This window comes from Xiphophorus couchianus, chromosome 10 (assembly GCF_001444195.1).
Source record: "Xiphophorus couchianus chromosome 10, X_couchianus-1.0, whole genome shotgun sequence".
NCBI classification, from domain to species: Eukaryota; Metazoa; Chordata; class Actinopteri; order Cyprinodontiformes; family Poeciliidae; genus Xiphophorus; species Xiphophorus couchianus.
In genome coordinates, this window is record NC_040237.1 from 16,616,138 (window position 1) to 16,637,122 (window position 20,985).

The following is a 20,985-nucleotide window of genomic DNA, read 5'->3' on the forward strand; positions in this document are numbered from 1 at the left end:
GAGAGAGTTTTTTTTAAAAAAAATCTCTTATTTATGTTTACCTCTTGTGTCCTTGATGCAGGTTAAGTGATTCCATTTAATTATCTGCTAGTTACCATCATTTTTTATTATTGCGGGAAGTAATAATAACAAACATAGAGATCCATAACAGTAAGGTAATTAAATCTCACAGGACACGCTCAAAAATTCAAACATTGAAATAAAAAATACAAATTAAAGATCAGTTTGATCAAATTAATCTTTGTATAATTAGTAAATATATTTTCAGGTGAATAGAAATGTCTTCTTTTATTATTTGTTTCCTCACAGTGTTGAAAAACGTCTGTACTTGCTCTGTGTTCTGACCTGATCCAGCTCGGGTTAAAGCTGGATCAGTATTTTCAGTGCTGTGAGCACACTGAGCAGCTTGGTGCTGCTGGTGGTCCAAGTGTCAGTAGATCTTATTTCACTCAGAAGAAGCTGAGCAGGAAGTGAGACTTCCTTTCAAAAGCTGCTCTGATTGGTTGGGTTCCGGGTCCAGGTTTCCTGTTTGTGGCGAAGCAGCCGGACATGAGCCCCAAGCCTGCAGCTCACGCTCCATCAGAACTCATGCTCTGTAGTGACATCAGCAGCAACATCACCCAGTTCACCAAGCTGGGTGGTTTCTATGGAGACCACAGCCTGGTTTCCTGCAGGGGTGAAAGGATAGAATTTTAACAGGAAGTGATCAGAATGCGTAATCCAGTCAGTTTCACTGCTGATGTGTCATTTTCACTTCGTCACCTTTTAGTGTCAAAGTGGCTGCGTTGTGCACGTCGCTTACAGGTGCATCTCAAATAGTGTGAATATCATGAAAAACATCATTTATGCGAAGTTATACTAGAGATGTTGTCACAAGGTAAAGATATTTACCCGAGCCCCTGCTGCAGCAGATTGAAGCCAGCAGGACGCTGCACACGCAGTACGGGCAGAGGACCAGCAGGTGGCACAGGAGGTGCACCAATGACACAGAAGGAGAAGGAGAACTTGCTGTATGATTAGCACCATCAGCTGAAGAAGTGGAAGCTGTCATGGGGTGGGAAGATGGTTGAGGGAGAGGAGGATCTGGATAGAGATAAAAGACACGTTTGGTCACTAAAGCCGTCACCACCTGCTGGTCAGAGGGAGGAATTGCTGCAAAGTTAGTGATGGAATCGGCTGTGTTTGCTTAGAAATTGTGCCAGTTGAGAGAATAAACTCAACTTTTTCATAAATAAGATATCATTGTTATAAATGCTTCCCCATCTGCGTCTGTGTGTAGTGCTGGACTGATCTTATTACATGTTTCTGTAAATAGACTATTATCTGCATGTTCTATACAGTGAGACGATATTTATTGTGAATTGAGGGTACATAAATGAAGTGAAATCAATCATCAGCCCATGTCTGGACACAGGAAGTGATGTCACTATCCTCACCTCTGACTCTCAGATAGCTATGAGGTGATGATCCAGAAGTGTCAGTAGAACACCAGTAGGAACCTTCATCGGACTGTTGGACTCTGTGGATAATGGCCTTCTGAGATTTGACTCCATCTCCAATAATATGACTGTTCCTGTAGAAATACGCTGCACGGGTGGAACCATCTTTGTGACGGCAATGCAGAGTGACGTTACGTCCTTTCGCCACAGGAAGAGCAGGGACCTCCAGAATAAAAGCCCTGTCTGAACAGAGAGACACATCACAAACATCATGATGATACAATGTCAGGTTCAGAAAAGTTTGATGTGGTTCCAACAAGTTTTGATAACTCTCCTAAGCTGCGTTCCCCTTAGTCTGGTAAAAAAAAAAAAAAAAAATTCTATGTCTAGACCCTTGGCTATTGAGACATGATTGCTTGCTGGACTATGTTAGTTGATCTTAAATGGGAAAGGTGTAAGAATTACTGTATCTCATAATATCCTAAACTGGCTCTGATATTCTTTGACAGACAAGGATTATTCTATCCCCTCTTCATTATAATGATGAGATAACAAAGATCATTTGTGAGGGACCCCAAAGCTCCACTCTCTGACCCTTTTATTTGATTCCTGAGCAATCCCCCTCGCTCAGATTACTACATTTTCTACAACATATTTATGCCAAGAATATGACCACTTGACCATACTTCACTAAAGTCTTTGAGTTAAGTGTTCAAAAGAATGACTGAAGTCAATGGTTTTGGTCCCAACAATACAAGCACAGAGTCCAGGAAGCTGAAGACCTCAGACCAAGCAAAATGCCATACCTTCTTTCTGGTTAACAGTGATATTGATGTGGTCACTCCTCTGTCCTGCACTGGTTTCACACCAGTAAACTCCAGTGTAAGAAGACAAAAGGTCAAGGACACAGGAGGAGTCCTTAAACACTCCAAAGTCTGATCCAGGTGCTCCACAGGTTTCAGTGAGTGTTCCTTTGGTCCTTTTAACTGTCCACCCATCAGCTGTCTGTCCATCCTCACAACTCAGAGACACTGACTGTCCACTGAAGAACTGCTGAAGGTCTGGTCTGACGATCAGAGACACTGGAGGACAAATGGGAAGATAAAAGAAATCCTTTGAGCATTTATTTCTTCAGTTAGCTTGAGGAATTTCAAGAAGCTCAAGCCACATTTGTCACATAAACCAGTAAGAGGATCCAACATCCTGTGGGAACGGGTCATATTTGTCTGGCAGATTACAGTTTGTTACTTGTGGAGTACCACAGGGTCCTGTATCGTAAACATTTCCATTGTTTTTACTGATGGTACTCAGACATTTTGACTAGCTCATTAACAGTAGTCTATCTCGATCATCTGTATGTCACCACTGTCAGTAGCCGTGTTACGATCAACATTTTATATTCACATTTTGAGGAATTGCATTAGAAAAGGTTGATGGAACAGAAAAATTCTAAGTAACTTCCTCAATTTTGGAAAAAGAAGTTTTGTGCTCAACTGAAGTGGTTTTTGGCATTTCTGAAAAGAGTTAATGCTCTAAAGGGGAGATAGAAAGTTTTTGCTAAGTACGCTTTGATGGTCAAAGCCTACTCTGCTAATACGTTTCTACCGTGAGGTACGTTTCTGTACCTTGTTATATACTTTCGTATATAGCACGGTAAATGTTTGCTACGTCAAATTTTGACATAGTGAACGTTTACCTCACTACCTCCTCATTGATATTACAATGTATAAGTAGACAAATGATCCAACCTTCAGAGACAGTTCCTCCTGCCAGCAGAACAGCGGAGACTCCTGGAACATAAAGGTTTGAAGAGCCACAGTCAGCAAAAAAAGGAAGTGGTGATTGGTTACATCTAGAGGAAGTTTTTTTTAACGCTTTATAAGGATTTAAATTAAGTAAATTAATGCACCTGAACATTGGCAGAAAAACATAAACTGACAAAAAAAAACAAATTCTCAACGTCACACAAGCAAATTCTAGAATGATAATAAAAGAACTACTAGATAAATAAATAAGTAAAAAAGCTGGGGCAAAATTTCTGTTATTTCACTTCCATCTTCATCACCATTCAGAACCCGTCTGATCAATTCTTCACGGTGTTATTTCATCTGTATGAACCTGCTGTGACCCTGGAAGGACAGACGGACGGAGAGGTGGATGTAGAAGTTCTGGTTATGGACTCACCGAGCAGCAGACACGCTGATGGAAGCTTCATGATGTCTGGATGGAGACTGAAAGATCAGTGACTGACAGAAGGATGTCCCGCACCACTTCCTGTCATCAGAACAACACACCTTCTCCGAACAAACAGCTTCTGTCACATTTATAGGAGAATCATCGGTTTCGCATCCTGTCTGAAGTAGCATTTATGCATCCTGTTACTGCAGCAGTGCTGGTGTGTGATTCTGAGCCGACCTGATGAAGATGACTCTTTAGAATTGGGTTCTTAATACAAACTGGTCAGTTTTTGTTTGCTTTCGCCCCCCCAGTCCAAACGAAACAATGTGTGGTGAAATATGAAACGACACTGAAGAGCTTCGACCTTTTTAATGGCACCAATTCAAATTTATCAGAAACTTTACTGGAAGAAAATACTTTATATAAAAAACACCAGCAACAACAAAACATTTTCATAAAAAAAGAGCTGACGTACAACCAAAGGGAAGCATGGAGGAGGAAGAGTCATGATTAGTGAAGGCTACACATATACTTGACTTGAAGGTGTTTTAAAAAGCCGACTGGGTTCTGCAGAACTTGAATACTGGGACAAGTGGAGATGTCCAGCCTCACGGACATGTCCACATGTGGAGGTCTGTCCAACCATTTGATCCTCCTCTCTGCAGAAACATTACATACGCGGAAAACTAGAGAAAGACAGTTCGCTGGCTGACCCCACTGATAATCTAGACAGTTCCTGGAAAATTGGCAGACTTCTGGAGACGTCTGGAGTCATCTCCAGATCCATCTGTGATCTATTAAGCTGAGATCCATCTCTGTCGTAAGTCCTGCAGAAGACACGAGACAGTTAATCAACACAAATTAACAGCAGAGACAGGTCCTGTGGACGTGGGACAACTTTGTTACACAAAGCTTGATCTAAGAAGAACAGATAATGGTGTACGGACAAAGAGTAAGCAGATAGATCAGGTTGATTGTAGTAAAATCGTCCTCCAAGGCTGCTCTTCAGACTCTGTCTCAGGCTGCTCCTCTCAGGCATGTGGTCGGTTTGGTCGAAGTTCGTGTCAGACCAGACCAGATGTTCTGTGGACCACACACAACTATTAAAAACAATTCGGAACCATGAAAGCAAGTATTTAAGCACCTACCAATATTTAAGGTCTGTCAGTTGCTGTCATAAATGTGTGCAAAACTTTGTCAGTATGCTGCTGAAGTTGAACAAACACAATTTCGCAATTGCTGTGTTTCCATTAAATAAGAAACACAATTAAGTGTCAATAAAAAATGTGCTGCCCCATCACCCTACTAGTTCCTAGTAGTGTCTTCTTTGTGGTTTGCCCCGGTGGCAGCATCTGGTTGTTGATCATGCGATGCGAAAAAAGTGTTTCCGTTGCAGTTTTGCGAAATACACTTGCAGTACTTTCTCTGCAATTTATACAGCACCAGTTAACAACTGATGTGTTAAGGAACTAGTGCCTGGTCAGACTAGGTGCCTAGAATTAGTGCCTGGTCAGAAATAGTCTTGGGGTTCTATTTGGTCAAGCAGAGGGTTGGATTGCCTCCATATCTTTTAGACTATTGAATGGGTAGACTCTGACCTCTGTATCATCAGATAATTTATGATCTGCTCCATATGGTGTCAGGAGGTGTTTCTAAACCAGCTTAGAGAACAGGACATGGAAGTATTCACAAAGCTAACCTTCAACAAAGAGAGACACAACCTTCTGCTTCAGGTTGTGTCCACCCTTTTGGACGGTGCAGACATAGAGACCATTGTCACAATGGTTGGGGCTGTACAAAGTCAGACTGAGATCTCCGGTTCTAAATGGGTTGTCTTCCATCTGTGTAAGACCGCTAACCATCTCAGGCCAGTGCAGGGTGCTTGGATACAGGTGGACCACCTGGTCCGTGTCTATACGTCTCCACTCTACTGTTGCCGTGGGAGGAAGATGAACTTTGGTTTTAAAGGGCAGGACAACAGCTTCCGCACCCTCTGCAGTCTTCACCACTTGCAGCTTGTAGACTGAGGAGTGAGCAAGAGAGCATGGTCAATCGACAGCTGAAGGTCATGATCTACAGTGATGGTGGAGAACATCTCATCCTGCTATATTTAGCCAGAGTTTGTCTAAAGGTTTCAGCCTGAACATGAAGCAGGTACAATCTCAAGGTTTACATACCTGGATTATGTTTTATCCTCTTGTATCTCCTATAGAAGACCAAACCAAAGACAGCAGCCAGGACGAAAAATAGAATCAGCACCACTGACATAGATATCAACCATGTCGGATGAGGACGTTCTGCAGTAACCACAAAGAAAACATCCAAGGTTCAATCAGGAACTGAGTGACTTCTATGTGACTATTTGGCAACACTACAGAATCCCACAATGACTTGGATCCGCACCAACCCTTTACTTGGAGATGTACGTGGATACGGCTCAATTCCCGTCCGAACCTGCGGACAGTGCAGGTGTATGTCTCACTGTCAGAGACAGTAGGGTTCTTCAGAGTCAGACTGAGGTCTCCGGTCTGCAGAGCATCCTTGCTCATCATCGTTCTATTGCTGTAACGCGGGTTCTGCTCAGACAGATCATCGCCGCTCTGCTGATGGATGTGAACAGTAGAAAACCTAAGGTCCTCACGGCTCCACACAACCGTGGACTCCATGGAAACAGAGACGTTGACCTGGCAGGGCAGCTGGACCGACTCCATGCCGTCGAACACCTCCACACCCAAAGCATGCTGGGAAACTGAGAGAAACACAGACTCAATTGTTTTTTTCTACATTTTCAAACAGCCAAGACAGGATGTTAGCATAAAGTTAGTAATTAAATAAATAAAGAAGTAAAGTTTATTTACAGTAATGAGCATCCAGCCATCCATTTTCTAACACCCTTGTCCTTTGTGGGGTCAGGAGAGGTGCTGGTGTCTATCTCCAGGGAACGTTTCGGGCGAGAGGCCGGGTCACCCTGGACAGGTCGCCAGTCTGTCGCAGGGCAGTAGTGAGCATTCTTCCGCTAATGGCTGCTAATTGCCGCTAATAACTAATTTTTCATTCAGTGGTTTAGTGTTTTTGCTAACTTTTAGCTGACATTTAGCACACTTAGCTTCCCCTTGATCGACTGTTCTGGATAAATTCTAAAACGCTAATTCACTTGTCTGCTTTCCAAATTTTCAGAATTAAGTACAAAGTTCAACGTCAGCTTGATAACCAAATTTGCTCATGTTGAAGTTTCGACTTCAACTTGATAATAGATTTTAATAACTTTAATACTTATTAAAATGTATGTAATAAGTTGAAAACTATTAACACTTCTTCACCTAGAAGTTTATTTCCCTGCTCTTATTTTGAAGTCTTTATGCAGGAGTTCTGTTTCCTCTCTTTACATCGCATTTTCTGCATTTGTTGTATACTTGCAAGTGGCAAGCATACAACAAACGAACAAAGTAGAGTATAAGACCGAGGTGAAATGGAACTGACGTAGCACAAGAGTCAAACTTTCTGATCGGCTGGATCAGAAAGTTGAATGGGTGTCTATTTGGTCTACGTCTATTCATGCGAAGATTCATCAGTTGTTACCCGTTTCATGCTTGTGTTAGGTAGACCTCCAGTCATAAAAGACATGCATCCTAAAGAACCATAATTGTGAATAAAATATAACCAGGCGCTATTTGAAAACCTGCAAGGTTCTGGCAGGATTTTGAACTCTTGAAACACACTGTGAATTGGATGAGTGTGAACTAACATTGGCTGGTATTGCTGGCTTAAAATCATTTACACTGTCACAGCGTAACAGGTTACAGCCTGTAGCTGGAAGCGAGCGAAGAGACGTTGGACATCATCATGGTAGACCGGTTATGCCACCATGTAGCGTCATCAAGTGGTTAACTTTTAGGGAAATCCCTAGAAAAGGAAGTGAGTTGCTATGGCAACAAGTCTGAACAGGTCTGTGTCTAACGACAAGGGCAGGTTCGGCTGAGTTAGCTTTGTTCACATTATATCGAGTCAATATAAAGAGAATGTCAATATTCTAAAAACTTTCTGTATGACTAAGTTTGCTGTAATGTTCCTACTATAAATTGAAGCTTTATTTGGTGCTCCGGTCCTCACTACACGGTGAACCAGCAACACAGAGTGATTAAATACACTGGAATAGGTAACAAGCTGAAACAGGTCAGACCAACAAAGAAAGGCTGGTTTGTTCCACTTCTCCTGGTTATGGAGGTAAATTCAATTTTTGTCTTTGTTTCAGGATTTGTGGAGAACATAGCTGGATAACGTCTAAGTCCAGACCTGGTAAAACGTCTGAGACACCAGGAACATTCACCTCTCTAAAAGAGATCATGGAACATTAAACAAGACAGCACCGAGAACACCGCACCCTTTAGAAGAACATTCAGAGATTTTACCGTAAAGGAGAATCCCAGCTACAACAAACATTTTCATCCTGTTTTATGAGACCCTCTAGGTGAAGCGCTTCTGAATGAGCACGAACCTTGCAGCTGTGCCCCTCCCAGCACTGAGTCATCATGGTGCAATAGATTGGCAGAAAGGTGACCTGATTCTGATTCAGTGCAGAAGCAGAAAAATTACCCAGGCTTCTGAAAGCAGAAGTCTGTGGTCTTCTTAGGACTGATTCATAAAATGTAAACCAAAAGCCAAAGCCAAGGATCATGACAGTACCCCATCCCCAAACCAATTCCCAGAGAAGTAATGGAGAAATACGGCATTTTGTCAGTGTTGGATCAAGCAAAGACGATTCAGTGAGTTACATGTTGGAATGGCAGGGACAGAACGAGGCATAAAAGAACTACAGACCAAGTGGCAAAAGACTTGGTATAATTTCCGGACTATTATACCCATTTATTGGTGATGTGGCCAATAAATGGGTTTTTACAGACTGGTTTCAGCACATCCTCAAGATCGAGTCTGTCTCCCTATCAAGAAATATTTGTTCACCAGCTGTACTTCTGCTTAAATTGTACACTAGATTATCAAATAACTTTGAATAAATGAGCTATAGACACATCCTTAATTCAAACCTGTATGAATGCAATTTAGAAAACCAGGAATGACTATGGTGGCTTTATCAAGCCACCATAAATGACCCTTTCAGGTTTTCAAGTGGGAGTGGTGTAATATGTGCTGTTTTCAAAGTGGAGACTGGTTTTACCGCAACCATAATAGTCCAGCCTCTAGAGTCTACTGTCCGCTCCAGATATATTGGATTCATACTGTGCTCAGAGATCACTTACCCAGCAGGACCAGCAGCTGCTGTAGAAGCATCTCAGACCTTCTACTGCTGAAAGACCTGCAACCTTCTAAAAGGTACTCGAACTCCACAATCAGATGCAGAATCCGGCGGTCGGTTTCAGATCTGAACTTGGGGACTGTCGGAGGTTTTCTTTTTTCACCTTCAGTTCCTAATTCAAAGATGAGTTATCACATGTCTTTAGATTCCTGTATCTTGAAATTTCAGCTCCTCCTCTGTGTGGACGGGAGTAATCACCCGTATCAGGGTTTGTCTGGCCGAGATCATGGAGACAGTTCCAGATTGAACCTGGAAGGCGTTTTGGGACTAAAGCAGACAGACTGTCATGAGAGACAGACCTGAGACGGACAGCTCTGAGACTCAGGTTTTATAACTGTATTCTCTGCGGTCTACTGCCCCCTGGTGGGCATAAACTACAATCACATTTGTCTTCATCAGATCAGCAGCGGCTGGATGGAGAAAGAAAATAATGATGCATAGGCAAAAGTATCCAAGAAGGAATGAGGGCTGTAGTTCTGAAAAGCAGCGGTACATGAAAGTAGATATAAATCCTAGAACAAGAAAGTTTATTGAAGAATACTGTGTCAAGGTGAGGTTGAGTGGGAAAAAATAAGTGTTTCATAAAGATGACAGTGTTTTGTTTTGTTTTATTGTATTTTTTTTAAATTCATTGTTTATGAAAAGATAGCCGTGTATGCTTTTAATGTAATACTCATGGTTTTATTTACCAATATAATGTAATTAAATTCAATAATAAAAAAGGACTGAAAAAGTCTCCGTTATCGCTCGTTCACTATCGTCCCAATAAACCACGTGACCGTCTCTCGGCTAGATCAAAGTGTGTCGTAAAGCGCCATAAAACTGCTCTGACGTTAACCAATCAACAGCCTGGACGCCTGTTACGCAGTCAGGAAGAAGCGTGGGAAGGCGTTTCATCTGTGAAATATTTACCCCTGGATTTAGACTGTCAGGTAGCATTTCCAAACGATTTCATGTAGATACTCTTAATATCTTCCGCCAGTTGTTATTATTTTCACCCTCAATATGCCTAACTGAAGTACCAAGATATGAATATCTTCATGAAAACTGTTCTGGTGTCACGACAGCAATGACCATTTTAGACTATCTGGAGGGAAGCTACCTGATAGTCTAAACTCTGGGTGAATCAGCACCTTCTCAACCGGCTTCAATGAAAAATTGTTTCCCGTATTTTTGTATCAGCCAGACAAGGTAAGCTGGGCAAAAGAGTCCCAAGACGGTTTAAATGCTTTCTTTTGGTGAAGAAAAGGAAAAGGTTTCGCATTTCCAAGCTGCCTATAAGAGAACTGCCATGAGTATAAATCTGTAGGACATTGTTAGACGATTGGCATCCAGATGAGTTCTACAGGTACAAATGAGACAGAAGAAAGAGGCAACTCTGCAGGGGGTGCCAGGACTCTTGCACTAACTGTGTTCTTTGCTGCCATTGGAGGAACTTTCCAGTATGGCTACAACATCTCAATCATTAATGCCCCGACCAGTTATATCCAGAACTTCATCAATGACACATACATGGAACGCTGGGGAACAGGCTTGGATACTCCTCAAGTAACCCTACTGTGGACCTTTATTGTCTCGGCGTTCTCCCTGGGCGGGTTGCTGGGGGCCCTGTTGGCAGGGCCTATGGCGGTTCGTTTTGGGAGGAAAGTCTCGCTGCTTTTGAACAACTCCTTCCTGCTGGTTGGTGCTGTGCTTGTGCTGACATGTAAGGTGGCAAAATCATTTGAGATGATCGTCCTCGCTCGTTTCCTGGTTGGGATTAACTCCGGGGTCAGTATGAACATCCAGCCCATGTACTTTGGAGAAAGTGCTCCGAAACACCTCAGAGGCGCCGTGGCGTTTTCCTCGGCCGTTTTCACTGCGTTTGGAATCTTCTTTGGACAGGTTGTCGGACTCACTGAGCTGCTGGGTTCAGAGCCTCTGTGGCCCTACTTACTAGCTAGCAATGCTTTGCCGGCATTGATCCAGCTAGTGACCCTGCCCTGGTTTCCCGAAAGCCCCAGATACCTCCTCATTGACCGTGGAGACAGGGAAGCTTGTGTCCAGGCTCTTGGAAGATTGCGTGGAGGAAAGGTTCCTCCTCTGGAGATGAAGGAGATGCTTCAAGAGCAGCAAATGTCTGCGGCCTTAAATTCTGGTTCTTCTGCTCCTGCCAAGACACCGTGGTCTCTGTTCAAAGATCCGGACCTACGACTTCAGCTCAGGACAGTCATGACTGCAAGCAGTGCTATGATGCTCTGTGGCAACGACTCCATCTACTTTTATGCATACTACATATTTCTGGAAGCAGGGATTCCACCAGAGAAAATTCAGTATATCACCATTGGAACAGGGGCATCTGAGTTTACTGCTTCCCTGCTGAGTAACGTCCTGATTGAACGGGTGGGCCGCAGGTACCTTCTCATCGGTGGGTACAGCCTCATGGTTTGTTGGACCATCGTCTTCACTGTTGCTCTCACCCTTCAGAGCCACGGTGTCACAGGAATGCCATACCTCAGCATGGCATGTGTGTTCGCCTACATCCTCAGCTTCGGCTTGGGCCCTGCGGGGGTCACGGGCATATTACCGGCCGAGATCTTTGACCAGACAGCTCGGCCAGCGGCGTACATGGTCGCCGGCTCGTTTATGTGGATCAGCCTCTTCCTGGTCGGAATGCTGTTCCCTTTCATTGTGAACGGGTTAGGAAACTACTGCTTCCTGCCTTTCCTGGTCGTCTGTGTGGTCTCGGCTGTTGTGCTCGGTCGAACCATGCCAGAGACTAAGGGGAAGACTCTGGCAGAGATTACAGCTGAGTTTGACAGAAAAAATGGAAGGGCCTTCCAAGTTGAAGAGCCTGAGCAGTACCAGCCGGGCAAAGCAAGCTCCTTAGCAACAATGGAAGCTAATTCTGAATCTGATCATAAAACTGACGAACTTCTAGGAAAAGTGTAAACGGAACAGCGGTATTGAAATAATTGTATGCACTTTAAATATCATTTGGTTAACATGTCATACAGATGTTATGCATTTCTTGGTACCCCTTGTAAACTAAATACCTTTACCAAGGGTGCTGGCAAATTGCCTGTATAATGGATAGATATATGGATATCAAATGATGATCCTGTTAGAAAATGTTGGGATTTACTCCTTATAATGCTGGAAACTAACTAAATCTTTTATTACTGGCATACTGTAGCGTGACACAAACCAGTGTAAACCCATTAACCTGCTCTTAACACGACCGAATACTTTAAAGCAACATTGAGAAAGTGCCTTTTACTGATGCTTAACTTCCTTCAGGATCCAACATCACAGAGCCAGTCTAAAACACAGCATACCTACAACTTAACGAGCTTACTCTAACTCACCACCAAAATCCCTTTGAAGGTTGTAGCAAGTAGATATGTTGGCAGAGGAGAGAGTAATCATTTGAACTGCATGTGATAAAGGATTATCTACGGTGCATGGACACATCTGTACTCCCAGAGAGCCGTGCTTGTTTAGTGGGATAATCTTTCCTGGCTCTCCAGCCCACCCCAAGCAATGCCCTGCGCACGTTTCCCCATCTACCAAACCATGTGCGACAATTTTTTATTTACATTTATTTATGCACCGGCTGGATTGCACCATCAATTTAACTATACTAGTTAAATTCTAATATACGTTATGCCCATAAGGACATATATTTGCATTTCGTAAATGAAGAAGAAGAAGTTTAGAATTTTAGCTGCACTACTTTAAAAAAAAAAAGGCCAGCAGATGTCAGCATTGTCCTCAAACTATCTGTATGCTGGAATATGATGGGAAAGTCAGGAGAATGAATGGGATATTAACTTCCAGGCATGAATGACACGTTTTCCTGCCAACAGCTGGCACTTCCTCACTCCTGTAAGCCTCCTGCGAACCGTCGGTCCCAGATTCTCTGTGTTCCTTAATTACATCCAGACGCCAAACTGAATCAAACATGTGACATATTCATCTATTTATGCGTAAATCTAATGTTTTGCATGCTGCCGACTGTTTGCCTTGAATGAATGATTGAATGTACAAACACTGTATGGCACTGTTATTCCAAAGAGTTCTCTGACAATCGTCAGTGCTTGTATATATACACACACACATATATATATATATATATATATATATATATATATATATATATATATATATATATAAATCTCTGTAGCATTCTCAGGCTCTATTTATAGGCTGTCGTTTCTGCAGGCCAATATTTATTAGACAATATTTATCATACAGATGGCTGTCCTGCATATTCAATGAATAAATAAGATGTGATGACTCATGCTTGTCTCCTGTCTGATGCGGTTTGACTGATTCCAGCAGTCTTGAGGCGGCTGCTTATTTAAAATTGCGTTTAAGCACACCACTCAAGCTCCATTCAGTCCCCAGCATTTTAGCTCAATTTCTCCTGCCCACTTGTGTTAAATTGTCACTGTGGCTCGGTTTATTAATGGAAGCTCGCCAGGAAGGTCGCAAGACTTCAGGTGAGCTTTTTCAGTAGATCTCTCGATTTAGCATAAATAAGCAGAATATGTTACAGAGAAAATAGATGTACTTTTAAGTATAGCTCAGGCTTTCCTTTTAATATAACGCCCCAAAAACGATAAACCAGTCAGATGCAATTTGCTTGCTGTAATATCGACTTCAACTTCAATCCGATGAGATTCATAGCTAATCTCATCAGATTAACTATAAACACCTTATCTATTTTTTAAATATTTTTCTGGTATTAAGAATATTTTCTGACAAAGATTATTGAGGTGCCAGCTGCATCACTTCATATAAAAGGCAACACAAAAAAATGAACAAAATGCCGTTTAAAGGGAACGCCACACTCTACATTTTATGTAGATTTTTCCAGATCTTTGTGTAAATCACTCGAATGGAAGGTAAAAAAAATAAATAAATAATGTAGCTTTTTTTTGGGTGAAAGATAAAATGTTAAGAGGTAGGACAATGAAAAGGTTTTAAACATTTTTTGCAAACAAAAATCTGAAAAGTGTGGCATGCATTTGTTTTCAGGACCCCTGAGTCATGAGTGTATTTTAGTCTTATGTGGACTAAAATCTTTGCTTTCTTCCAATACTTAGTTCACTCCAGTTACTTTCTAAATGACGTCTACATTAGTTTCACTGGATTTTAATGAGGGGTTAATCAAAGTAAAGAGGGGGAGACTATTATTGTTTATCATTAGTTTCAGATAATCAAAGTGTTTTTGCTAGATATAAATCATTTAAGAACCTGGTACATACAGCAGTATCATAAAAGTGAGTACACCCTTCACATTTTTGTAAATATTTTATGACATATTTCCCTATGACAACACTAAAAATATAACATTTCATTTATAACGCTTCAATATAATGTAAAAGTAGTAAAGTGTAAAGCTTGAATTGCAGTATAGATTTGTTGTACCCTCAGAGTAGCTCAACACCGAGCTAATTATGTCTCAGCTACTGGCAACAAACGTGAGTACGCCCTTAGCTAAGGCTACATTCACAGTCTTGTTGTTCAATTCCAATTATTTTTGTTGAAATCTGATTTTCTTTTAGTGGTTGTTCATACTACTAATTAGATGCAACCGCGATCAGACCTCTGTGTGAACAGTTTGCGACCCCAAAGCGTACGCAGAAGTCAAATGTGAACGTCCTTCAGCAGCGGCCAGTAATACGGAAGTAGTCATTTTAAAGCTTTTCAACAATGGGAGCCGACAGCATCGTCACAAGATCATAACGACACGAAGGAAGGAAATAAGAACAAAACGCATCTAATGGCGATGGCCTTCGGTTTCGCACTGACTGAAACTTGTGGAGAGAAGTCCGTTTGGATTAATAGTCGGAGCCAAGAGTGGTGGAGTTCTGATGTGATCCGCTCCACTGGCACGGTGTAATTTCACAATTATTATTTTCGGCCATTGTTTACGTCTGGAGTTACCGATTCTGGCTTCTTCTGTTGCAAAATTATTATTACTTGAAAGCTATTGGATACTTATCTGATCTACATAGCACTACACATCACAGTTGGGGTCGTGAAAAAGTCAAACATGTTTAGCATTTGCCTGCTGTGTGAACATAGCCTAAAACGTACTGATTTAAAGCTGATTAACTAAATTTGTACTCCACATGAGCTCGATGTCAGATGGATAAAGCTTCCGTATTATAATCTCAGTTGACAGGCAGCGTGTTGTTGTGTTGACGGACATGAAAGCGGCCCTGTTTAAATGTTAATACAAATCAGTTCAACAAGAAGCACCTGTTTATTTCTCTTTCATCGTTGCTTCGAGAGCCTCTCCTTCTCGCCGCCCGATGAAGAATGGACAAGTACCAAGGCAGCCGAGGGTTTCATCTTTAACAGGACCTTTTGTTACTATGAAAACATACGAGGACGTTGCCAGGCACCAAAGCGACAAGGAAAATGAACCTTGATGTCGACAGAAAGAGCAATAAAAGGCAACCATCTTTTATGCCGGAGAAAGGCTTTGTTTGCTCCAACAAACATTGCCAGGATAGTTTTAATAAGAAAAGTTCCTTCAGAGATTTAGCGACTTCTGCGTGGAGCCCGGTAGCAAATCAACTTGATGATGCTATTATAGACCAGACAGAAGGTCACAACGGCCCTTCGAGAGAGGCTCATCATCATCATCAGATTAGGTTGGACCACCGACATGAGCCCACGGCATGGAGAAAATTGTGACATTATTACAATTTGACCTTTTCTCTCAGAGAAGGGATTGCAGAGAAATCTAGTTAGAAATGGCTGAAAGCACATTAGAACGATGTTGGACCTGTTCGTCGCATTCTGAATAACCTTCAATTCATTTGGTTTAATATGAATAGTTACTATGAGTACGATATTACCGAATTGTAACTTGTGCAGTTTGGTTTAATGGTTTTGTAGAACTGAATTATGGATGGGGCAGCATGGATAGGAAACATATCCAAAGGCATAGAGCCTTTCCAAAAGGAAAATGTCTCTTTTGAGAAGACTCATAACTATGGAAGTCCAGCACTCGGCGTAAACAACTCCATCCATGACTCCCCAACTTCTGTCCAACAGGAGAGCTGTTGAGAGACTCCCACTTTGCTGGGCTGAATCCTCTGGCGGGTCCTTCTTCCTGCTGCTGTGATCACGCTGAGGGGGATGGGGGATATCATCAGGAACTGTGAACAATCTGGTGTTTGTTGAGTGCTGGGTTCCTCAAAGCAGACATTGAAGATGTTCATGGTACCTGGCATAGAAAAGTTCCTTGAGCACTCTACAGTCATAGTGATACATTATGCTAGTCTACAGAGGAGACGTGACCTCGGATCTTCTCAGCATGTGATACTTTGGCTCTCAACAGCTCAATTCTGGCCACTCTGACCGTAACACCTTACCCATTGCCCTCATTTGAGATCTGTACCGTAGGATGATACATGTATATTTCTCCACATCAATGCGTCTTTCCCATGTGGGTGCCCCTCTGAAAACCATTCACCGAAAATAGTCCGGTGACCGTCTTTTGGACAGGTCTGCTTTGTTTTAGCAGAGACTAGTAGGCATGGAGCAACATGACAGATATGTTATCAGAGTCCATGGCCCTGTGTTTTATTTCCTCTTGCTGGCATATTGATACGTTGATGAAAACTCAACAGCGTATCTGTCAGATTTGCGTTGTTTCATTGAAGAAGGCACCAAGGAGTTTGTTTTAGAGCTAGTGGTGTTTTGAAGCTCATTTAGCACATTTTTAGCATTAGCATCCCATGGTACGTACAATGAATATGACTGAAGTGTGACAAAATATATTTAGCATGATAATTTATAATGCTACACTTGCATATTTATTGAGGGTTGTAGTTGTGCCTCACCAATTTTCAGATAAATAACTAAGAGATGTTGTGAGATGTTTAAAGCTAATTCTGTTTTAAATTCTCACATTTATGATGGATGTAAATTATCGGCACAAAATTGGGATAATTCTAAATGCAGCCCACAATTTTCAGATTTTATTCGGAACAATTCAAGATAGATCACTTTTGTTGACCGACATTAATCTTTTGGTCGATCACATAAAATCCCCCAGTAAAAGTTAGCGATTTTAGTAAGGGGTGTTAATACTTTCAGAAGGTAAAATACAATTCTATTTAGATTTAAGCTCTTTTTCCTGTACCTTGATCTTTGTGTCTAGCATTGTTACCTTTCTTGGAGCCATATTCAGATCAACGTATTGATCTCTAGTTGGAAAAAAAGTGACATTTCAATAAAGTAATAAGCAACATGAGAGAGAAAACAAATTAGGCACATTTGTAACGACTAAGAGAGAAATACTCCGGTTGCTTTGACACCCAGAGGGAGGCCCAAGGGCATTTTAAGGGTTGTAAATGATGAGATGCAGCCAGAGAGAAGACATTTACGGCAGATGTGGAGCTTGGAGAACTGCCTCCCTGCGGATTCCTCCGGGTCCGACGGCAGGACGATGGAGGAAAATCTCATTTTTGTCCATCATCATCCATCACTGGGAGAAGAAACCTTCTTTCAGGGAGGGGAGAACCCCCAGTGAGCGTAACAAGGACCGAGCAAGCACTCCCAGCGGCACATTCCCATCCACTTTAAAGGCGTTTACACACCAAACTGTTATTTAGAATAAGTAGCAACAAGAGGCCCACCTTCTGACACGTCAAATCAACACATTTCACAACGCTGTTCTTAAAATACTCAATGAACAGGAGTCATGTGAAGCGATAAAGATTCCATTCATGAGTCTGCAATCAATTTCAGTAAGAATCACAACAAATAAACTCGAACCAAAGTTAGACCAGCAGGAGCCTTCATTTAATTTGTCTGTGTGTGTGTGTGTGTGGTGGGGGTGGGGGTGTATGTGTGTGTGGGGGCGTATGCCTATGTGTGTGACATCGACTCACTGCTGCTAAGAAGATGTTTCAGTGAAGTAAACTGAAGTACTTTTATCTCTGCCGTCAATGTGAGATGTGTCAATTTAGGAAGTCTGGAAAAAATGTTGATCTCCACTTTGCATTTGTGTTTTTTTTATGTTGTATCCCAAATGTCTATGGGTAAAATTTGAGATTAAGAGTGTTTTCACACCTGAAAGTCCAGTACACGATCAGGTGACCGTAAGCATTAGCATACTTGGGTCATACAACAGCATATAGATCCAGATGGACTAGGTTAACCGAAGGCCTGATGTAAGTCAGGCACAACTTTAAGCATCGTGTAAGCCAAAAGGGTGTATTCCAAACTAATTACGCTAAATGCAGAAATTCTGAAATCTACATTTGTAAAGGTTTTAATAAAATCCTGCCAATCAAATGTACCCGATTTATTTAGCTGCTTTTAGAGCAGATGTTTCAGAAATTTGCCACTCGGCAGTGTTTAACTGTAATAAACAATTTGAAGGCTAATGATTTTACGATGAGAAAGAATATTCACAAGATTAAAGACATCTGCCAGACATTTCTGAAATGAAAGTTACATTATATGTAGATTATACTGTCATACTTAAAAAATACAAAACTAAAAACCTCAGCGCTGTAGCTAAGACTCTAAAGACATTTTGACTAGTAAAGTTCATGACGGTGCGATTCAATGCGGGAAAAAGCTTTTTCTCTCTAAACGTATCGTGGTTGAGCAGCTCAGGTTTGCAGCGTCGCCTATGAATCAAATAAAAATAGTTTCATCGCTCCTTCAGGAGCACCACTCCTCTTTAGAAGAGTCATTCAGGGTCATAAAATCTTTCAGAATACGTCTAAATTCATCAGGTTGCCTGATGGAATGAGCAAAACTGATGTGACAGATCTATCATCATGCATCAAAAATATTTCCAAACTGTCAATTTCATAAAACAGCTCAATTCCACAAATGATTAACTAAGCCACCACACTAATTATTGTATGTGGCAGGACTACAATATAGCTAAAGGCCCCTACATGTAATCATACAGCTTGGCCTTTCTGTTGACATATCTGATTCAGAGGTGCTGTGACTGAGTAACATTAGTTCTGGTTGGAAACATCAGATTTTTTCCATTTGACACCTTCAATCAGAAACAAAACGTGTCCACAGTGAACAGGGCTGATATCGACCGGCTTTCCTCAATTGGGAGCCTCTTCAATTTCTGCATCATTGAAGCATCTTGTCTCAAGGGGAGATGGCTTTTAATCAGATTGCTTTTCACACAACATTCATCGTTGCTTTCCTCAATTCCCTTTTTCCGTCACTCTTCGTTTTGCTGTTAGCCAAACGTTTGTAGAGAGAAAACCCATCTAACTGCTGCCTTCTCTTCCTTATATTTCTGTGGCGTCCACTTTGGTGGTGTGGGCAGGGGCTGAACATGGCCAGCTAGGAAAGGGGGTTCATTCCTTAGCACACATCCCCTCTTGCCTACTGAGCAACACTCCCCAATCGGGTTTTGGGGTGTGGGATGATGAAGAAGACTAAGGTCACTCCACAATCTCTTCAGATCTTCAGTTTGCTATTTGACAGGGTGCGCTGTTATTGTGATGAGGCTCAACGTACCCTTAGACGACAAATCATTGGAAGTTATAGCTATGCTTTCTGCCTTCTTCAGCATCTGAACAACTTCCTGTTCTAAGCTACTGCTTGTTTCTTGTTTTGTAACTCTGTCACACTCTGTCGTTCCAACTGGAAACTCAAAATGCTGCCAAACTAATGATTTAAGAGCTGTTGCAGCATCTTCTGACTGCAGTTATGTAGTGCTCGCGAGACAGCTATCCCCTTGATGAGAAATATTGTAATGTTTTAATATTGCAAGATATTGTACAAGATCTTACCTGCCCCAAGAAAGTGATCACACATTGATCATTGGTCATAACTGATGGTATACTAGTCCGTACATAGGACTAGGATACCATCCTATGGTATCCTAGTCATCCACTCAGGCATTCAGAACACATTTAGACACCAGGTTGAAAGTTTATTCACCTACAACAGTAGAGGTTAAATTGTTTTACTCTACCCTAAAGGAGCTATTCTTAATTGCTGCCTTGTTGGATGCAAGAGTGGAAGAAGTTTTCTTCAGTTCGGTGAGTGGACAAGACGAACAAAAGATGAGCCTAAAGGCAGAAGGTTCTGTAATTTCAAGGACAAGGCTTTACACTGAGGTTGTCGTTTAAAAGCTACACCATGGATGATGCAAAGAGAATCCAAAACTTACTGCAGGTTGGTAAAATTGTAAGGTGGTACCCCGAATTGATGGGTTTATGTGTTTATTCAGTGCTGAAAAAATTGCAGATTGTATTGGCCTTCACACCCTCGCCTTGCTTCCCCCACTGACAGAAGAAGAAAAAGCAGCGTGACCTTCTGCCATCCTTGGACCTAAAACCTAACCATCTGGCAGCGCCTGCCTTGGCATACATTAGGCGGCAGCTCCAGGAGAAACATGTTGCCGAGCCATTTTTCACCCTATGACACCATCTATCCTGCTTAGACAGAACCGGGGAAATGAGGAATGAGCCTGCCTCTGTTATGCATCCATGTAGAAACAGGAGAGAACCTGCTGCTGTTGAGGGGCAAAACACACACTCAGGGGGTCCTGGCCATTTAATATAGATTATTTAGATGACGAAACGGCTCCAGGTTTGTACGTACATCTGCAGAACATTGTTTTTGCTGAATTCTGTTCCAAAGCCAACAACCAGAAGAGAGCCAAAAGGCCGAAAGGAAAATTTAATCACCACTAGCAACGGGTCTCCCTTCAGAGTAACTTCATTACGGAATGCAAGCACTGTTAAAGTGGTGTGGCAACAGTAGACCGAGAAACTGGCCTGAAAAATCACTACTTGTTAACAGGCCAAGAATGGACCCTTCAGGGAGAGCTAATAATCCGGTAGACCAATGTGAGAGAACGATACCAAACACAGATTTATGACATCTCTGAGTAGGCTTTGTCCAAACCTCAACAAAACACACATTATTAACAAAACTTAAAGGTTATAGTCCTTCATTTAGAATGTGCCACAAGGTATTGCTGGTGTTTTTGCATGGATATTGATTGAAACAATTACTAACACAGGAGTAGTAAAACCAGGCCTTTGGAGTCTG

The 20,985-nt window shown here is 41.8% G+C and overlaps 2 protein-coding genes and 1 pseudogene across 6 annotated transcripts; 1 reads left to right on the forward strand and 2 right to left on the reverse strand.

Moving 5' to 3' along the window:
* Positions 1–21: 21 nt before the first annotated feature.
* On the reverse strand, positions 22–3,830 carry LOC114151863 (Fc receptor-like protein 5). Of its 2 annotated transcripts, none has more exons than XR_003597034.1 (6): positions 3,624–3,830; positions 3,188–3,229; positions 2,246–2,521; positions 1,437–1,682; positions 763–1,083; positions 22–668 (listed from the first exon to the last, which is right to left on the reverse strand). XR_003597034.1 is itself a non-coding variant. In XM_028029334.1 (6 exons), the coding sequence occupies exons 1-6, from the start codon at positions 3,652–3,654 to the stop codon at positions 580–582; spliced, it is 876 nt and encodes a 291-aa protein (XP_027885135.1). In that variant the 5' UTR covers positions 3,655–3,830; the 3' UTR covers positions 22–579. The 2 variants fall into 2 exon arrangements, 1 of the variants encoding a protein (XP_027885135.1); XM_028029334.1 differs by having other exon boundaries at positions 892–1,083.
* A 141-nt stretch (positions 3,831–3,971) lies between these two features.
* On the reverse strand, positions 3,972–9,190 carry LOC114151862 (uncharacterized). 4 transcript variants are annotated; one of them, XM_028029333.1, is made up of 7 exons: positions 8,027–8,847; positions 6,476–7,948; positions 6,025–6,366; positions 5,795–5,914; positions 5,317–5,640; positions 4,565–4,700; positions 3,972–4,444 (listed from the first exon to the last, which is right to left on the reverse strand). In XM_028029333.1, exons 3-7 carry the CDS (start codon positions 6,326–6,328, stop codon positions 4,288–4,290), a joined length of 1,041 nt encoding a protein of 346 aa, XP_027885134.1. In that variant the 5' UTR covers positions 6,329–6,366; positions 6,476–7,948; positions 8,027–8,847; the 3' UTR covers positions 3,972–4,287. The 4 variants fall into 4 exon arrangements, with proteins under 4 accessions (XP_027885134.1, XP_027885132.1, XP_027885131.1 ...); XM_028029331.1 differs by lacking the exons at positions 6,476–7,948; positions 8,027–8,847 and adding an exon at positions 8,873–9,190; XM_028029330.1 differs by lacking the exon at positions 6,476–7,948 and having other exon boundaries at positions 8,027–8,849.
* A 93-nt stretch (positions 9,191–9,283) lies between these two features.
* On the forward strand, positions 9,284–13,211 carry LOC114151859 (solute carrier family 2, facilitated glucose transporter member 11 pseudogene; annotated as a pseudogene).
* Positions 13,212–20,985: the final 7,774 nt, after the last annotated feature.